This window comes from Pollachius pollachius (genome assembly GCF_949987615.1).
Source record: "Pollachius pollachius genome assembly, chromosome: 11".
Classification (NCBI taxonomy): Eukaryota; Metazoa; Chordata; class Actinopteri; order Gadiformes; family Gadidae; genus Pollachius; species Pollachius pollachius.
In genome coordinates, this window is record NC_136944.1 from 21,835,950 (window position 1) to 21,841,290 (window position 5,341).

General features: G+C 50.5%; 1 protein-coding gene across 1 annotated transcript in view; it reads left to right on the forward strand.

Annotated features, from left to right (window-relative positions):
* The window catches only part of kcnh6a (potassium voltage-gated channel, subfamily H (eag-related), member 6a), a gene marked incomplete at its 3' end in the record, with an annotated part of 31,393 nt that overhangs the window by 9,926 nt on the left and 16,126 nt on the right, over positions 1–5,341 (forward strand). The window contains 3 exon segments of the mRNA XM_079746193.1: positions 1–66; positions 4,477–4,547; positions 4,549–4,662. The exon segment at positions 1–66 is cut by the window's left edge and continues 202 nt beyond it. Coding sequence (XP_079602319.1) covers positions 1–66; positions 4,477–4,547; positions 4,549–4,662 — 251 coding nt within the window.

Here is a 5,341-nt window from a genome sequence, read left to right on the forward strand (position 1 = left end):
GCGCCTCCTCCCTCGACAACATCGACGGCATGAGGGCCGACTGGGCCGGAGAGCCCCACTGCAGCAGTGAGTCTGACACACACACACACACACACACATACACACACACACAGATAGACACACACAAATACACACACACAGATAGACACACACACACACACACACACACACAGATAGACACACACATACACACACACACACACAGATAGACACACACACACACACACACTCACACACACACACACACACAGATAGACACACACACATACACACACACAGATAGACACACACACACACACACACACAGATAGACACACACACATACACACACACACACAGATAGATACACACACACACACACAGATAGACACACACATACATACACACACAGATAGACACACACACCCACACACACAGATAGACACACACACAGATAGACACACACATACATACACACACAGATAGACACACACACACACACACACACACAGATAGACACCCACACACACAGATACACACACACACACAGATAGACACACAAACACACACAGATACACACACACACACACAGATAGACACACACATACACGCACATAGACATAGACACACACAAATACACATACACACAAATAGACACACGCACACATACAAATAGATACGACACACACACACACACACACACACACACACAGACACGCACAGTGTGTGGTATAGATCCTGAGCCATTACCATGCACACCGTACACTGTGTTTGTTCGTGTGTGTGTGCGTGTCAACCACTTCCACTGTTGCTAAGAATACCCTTTACTCATCGACTTATTGTGCTTCCTGTCCGAGTCACCGTATCGCCCAATCGGAGGGGAGGGCCCTCCTCTGCCCCCTCCTCTGCCCCCTGTCCACGTCTGCCTGGGTGGTCCGATCAATCCCTTTGCCCCGTGGCCTCTGGGCCACATGAACCTGCATGTGTGTGTGTTTGTGTGTGTCTGTGTGTTTCTATGTGCGTGCGTGTGTGCGTGCTTGTGGGTCGTGCCTATGTGCGTTGTTTGTGATGATAGTCCTCTGTGTCGTCATCACTTTCTTACACACACACAGTAGCGTCTCACACGCACACACAAACACACACACACATACAACCCCCAAAACACACACACGCACACACACACACACACACACACACACACACACACACACACACAACGTCTCACACACAATTCATCAATATAACACAGGCATAGAGTGACCCCCAAAGTTGACACGTAAAAACCCGGTCTGTTCTCTGTAGACTTTCTGTTCCATTTGAGATGTGTTTCCGGTATCTTTATTTCTTAAACCCATTTCTCAGCATGCATGCCTTCCCTTAACCACTTACATGGTGTCGGTTCCTGTTGTCGGTCATTGTGGTTTGTTCAGCACCGCCTTCAGCCAGCTGCTGTTTTTAAGTGTGCCCTGTAGATAAACTGAGCTGTTGTTGGCTGGAATCCTACGCATGCTCGCTAACACATTGGAGTGAGGGATCATGGCGGTAAAAGATAGGCAGATATTTTGAGTTCCATTGTCCTTGAGATTTTATTATCGCCTTTGGCACATTAAGTCTGCGAGTCCCTTTACCTGAATCCTCAGTCCTTTACTCTCTGGGGTAAAACAGTGCCATCTGCAGGCGGCATGCACATGTTTTGGTTATGCTTGTTCTCCGATGTTAAGTAAGGTCTTACATACCTCTGCCTCAGGAGGGCTTTAGCTAAACATTCCGTCGCCCCTGGTAACACTTGGATCAGACGACGCCCCCATGCTGAAGTGTGACGGTGGAACACTTCTAGTGTGTGTGTGCCTGTGCTCTGCCTGCTGTGGTTGATTACAGAGGTGATATTTCTACAGTTAGCCAGTCTCCGTCACTGTGAAAGAGCTCGGCGCCCGGTATTGAATTATACTATTGGTAACAGTATAAATAAGTAGAGCCATTTGACTGCGTTTGTTAAAGAGCACCTATTACGCTTTTTTCGACTTTTATGACCTATAATCATTGTTATAATGATTTATAGTCATGTTTAACCATACTAAAGTGTCAAATAATGCCGTACATGCATTTAGACGTGTTCCCTGCTGACCGCCTGGGTTGGCTGTGCTGAGCGCTAAACACTAGGGACGCCGGTCGCCATTCACTTGTTCAAATTTCCGGGATTTATCTACGTAGAACAATCCGGATTTTCCATGTATGGTAATGCTGCAACTTGCTCTTCCGGGAGGTAACCAATCACAACGGGGTGGGGTTGGCAGGAGGGGGGCGAGGGGGCAGAGAAGGACGAAGCCGAGTGCTGACGGAGAACGCTGAAAGCGCCCAGATGAGAGGAAGAGTTTCCCGAAAATCTACATAGTTTTTGTGCTGTGATTCATGTCAGGTTGCTCTATAGGAGTCATTAATAAGAAATTAAGACAAGAAAAGTAGTATAATAGGAGATATTTAACGAATGCTGTGTTATAAGATGTGTGATTCGCGTTCTGTTACGGTGCAAATCAGGCCGTTGCTTATGGAAAAAATGCACTCAGCTCACTGCTTTGTGGACACATCATGAAATGACTTGGACACTCCACCCTCTGACCTTTGACCCCTCATTGCAGACCTGAAGCCCAGTGTGCTGACCTCCACCCTCTGACCTTTGACCCCTCCCCCCTCAGACCTAAGGCCCAGTGTGCTGACCTTTGACCTCAACCCTCTGACCTTTGACCCCTCACTACAGACCTGAGGCCCAGCTTGCTGACCTCTGACCTTTGACCACTCCCCCCTCATACCTGAAGCCCAGTTTGCTGACCTTTGACCTTTGACCCCCCCCTCCCCCGCTCAGGGCACACTCACACTAGGCCATCTGTACCTTGCCCAAGCCCGTCTCACACCTGTACCGTGCTCAAGTACGATTTACCCCGCCCCCCCCCTGCTGTGCACTGGCCTGTGCTCACACTAGGCAATCTCAACTGGGCCTGACTACGGTTGCCTCTTGTACAGACGTCATCACGTCGTAATACGTCACCACCAAGCGTCCGCTGCTTAGTAGAGCAACACAGAGAACACAGTTGACACTTTACTGACTTTGTTGCTTATTTGGAGCCGTTCCACTCAGATACAGCCCTCTCTCACTGAGCGTTTTCACACTGCCAGCCGTTTTATGCACGCCTCTCTCGCGGCACGGTCCGCTCGTTTACACTCCCCGAGGTAAATTGCCTGCTTGAGCTAGAACCCCAATTTACCCTCCCGCACCCTGCACACATTGGTGGTTTATTGGGTTTCATTCTGTTGTGAATGCGACGGCTCCGTGGTTCCAGGGGGGGGGGACACAGAGACAACGCAGCGATAAGATCATGAGCAGTTCACTTCTAACTCGAGAGAAAGTGAAATCCGCGAGCTGCTGATCATGTGAGAGAGGGTGATGCAGTCGTATTAAACAAAGACGTTGAAAGATGGTGCGATCTACGAGAGAGACGCAGAGGAACTGTCCTTACGAGGCTTTTTATTGGGATTAAAAAACAAGTGGTCAGCTAAATAAATAATATGTTGGAGTTTTTTGCACTTGTAAATAGTTAATCGCGTTTGTAGCCTACACTCAGACGTGAACTTATTCTTGAATGCGGGTGTCTTCATTCATAAAAAAATAAAAACATTCAGGAGTATGCAAATTGTCTCCATGTGCAGCCCCGCCTTCTCCAGTGAACCGTGACGAACGGGGTATTTTTTTAATCAAAAACTCAACTTCACTATCGCACCAACGTGGACCGCTGGCCGTCATGTTTATTGTTTAATGGGAAAGAAGGGTCGCATGGACTACACGTCATCCAGCTCAGGTTGCGTAGCCGTGCGTGTGCGCGTGTCGGCTCATTAGCATCTGTACCGTGGCCTGAGCACACCTAACCGAAGTGTGCTCAGGCCACGGAACGGAAGTGGAGTTGAGCACTGTCGGCGCGCTCACACTAGTCAAACGATCTAGACTTGAGCACGGTGCAGATGGCCCAGTGTGAGTGCGCCCTCAGACCTGAAGCCCTGCGTGTCGACCTCCACCCTCTGACCTTTGACCTTTGGCCCCTCACTACGGACCTGAAGCCCAGTGTGCTGACCTTTGACCTTTGACCCCTCCCCCCGTCAGACCTGAAGCCCAGCGTGTCGACCTCCACCCTCTGACCTTTGACCTTTGACCCCTCACTACAGACCTGAAGCCCAGCGTGTCGACCTCCATCCTCTGACCTCTGACCTTTGACCCCTCACTACAGTCCTGAAGCCCAGCGTGTCGACCTCCACCCTTTGACCTTTGACACCTCACTACGGACCTGAAGCCCAGCGTGTCGACCTCCACCCTCTGACCTTTGACCTTTGACCCCTCACTACAGACCTGAAGCCCAGCGTGCTGACCTTTGACACCTCCCCCCGTCAGACCTGAAGCCCAGCGTGTCGACCTCCACCCTCTGACCTCTGACCTCTGACCCCTCACTACAGACCTGAAGCCCAGCGTGCTGAACTCCACCTCCGACTCGGACCTGGTGCTCAACCGGCGGTTCAGCCGCATCCCCCCAGGTGGCGCTCAGCCTCAGGGGGTCTGAGCGGGCCCGCCCCCCCTCCCCCACCGAGATCCTCGCCCAGAGCAAGATCAAGGTCACCGAGAAGGTCACGCAGGTCACACAGGTAGGCGGAAAGAACCACACAATGTGTGTGTGTGTGTGTGTGCTTGTACCTGTGTACGTGTGTGTGTGTGTGTGTGTGTGTGCTTGTACGTGTGTGTGTGTGTGTGTGTGTGCGTGTGTGTGTGCGTGTGTACGTACGTGTGTGCATCTGTGTGTTTGTGTGCATGTGTGTGCGTCTGCATCCGTGTGTGTGTGTGCGCACGTGTGTGTTTGTGTGTGCATGCTTGTGTGCTTGCGTGCATGTGTGTCTGTGTGTGTGCGTGTCTGTCTGTCTGTCTGTGTGTCCTCTTGTGTGCCAAACTGGCATATTATTCCTGAAACACAAAAGTCTCCAAGCACGCCCCGCCAGAGTCAGCAGTCTTCTTTTAATCATTCTCCTTTTGTTCTGCCATTCATTCATTTCATGTAGAGGGTCTCTTCGTGAACAATGACCAGCGCTCCACGCTTTTAAAGGTCCCATATTACACCACCAGGTGTGAGTGTGATTAGCCGTCTTGAAAATCTGCCTCTTCTAACACATCTAGGTGGACACGCCCACCTGTGATGTCAGAAGAGGCAGATTTCCATAACGGCTTGTAACGGCTAATCACACTCACACCTGGTGGTGTAATATGGGACCCTTTTAGTTCATTATTAACGTATCGCTGTGACTCCTTACCTTGGGACCGCACGGCCTGTCG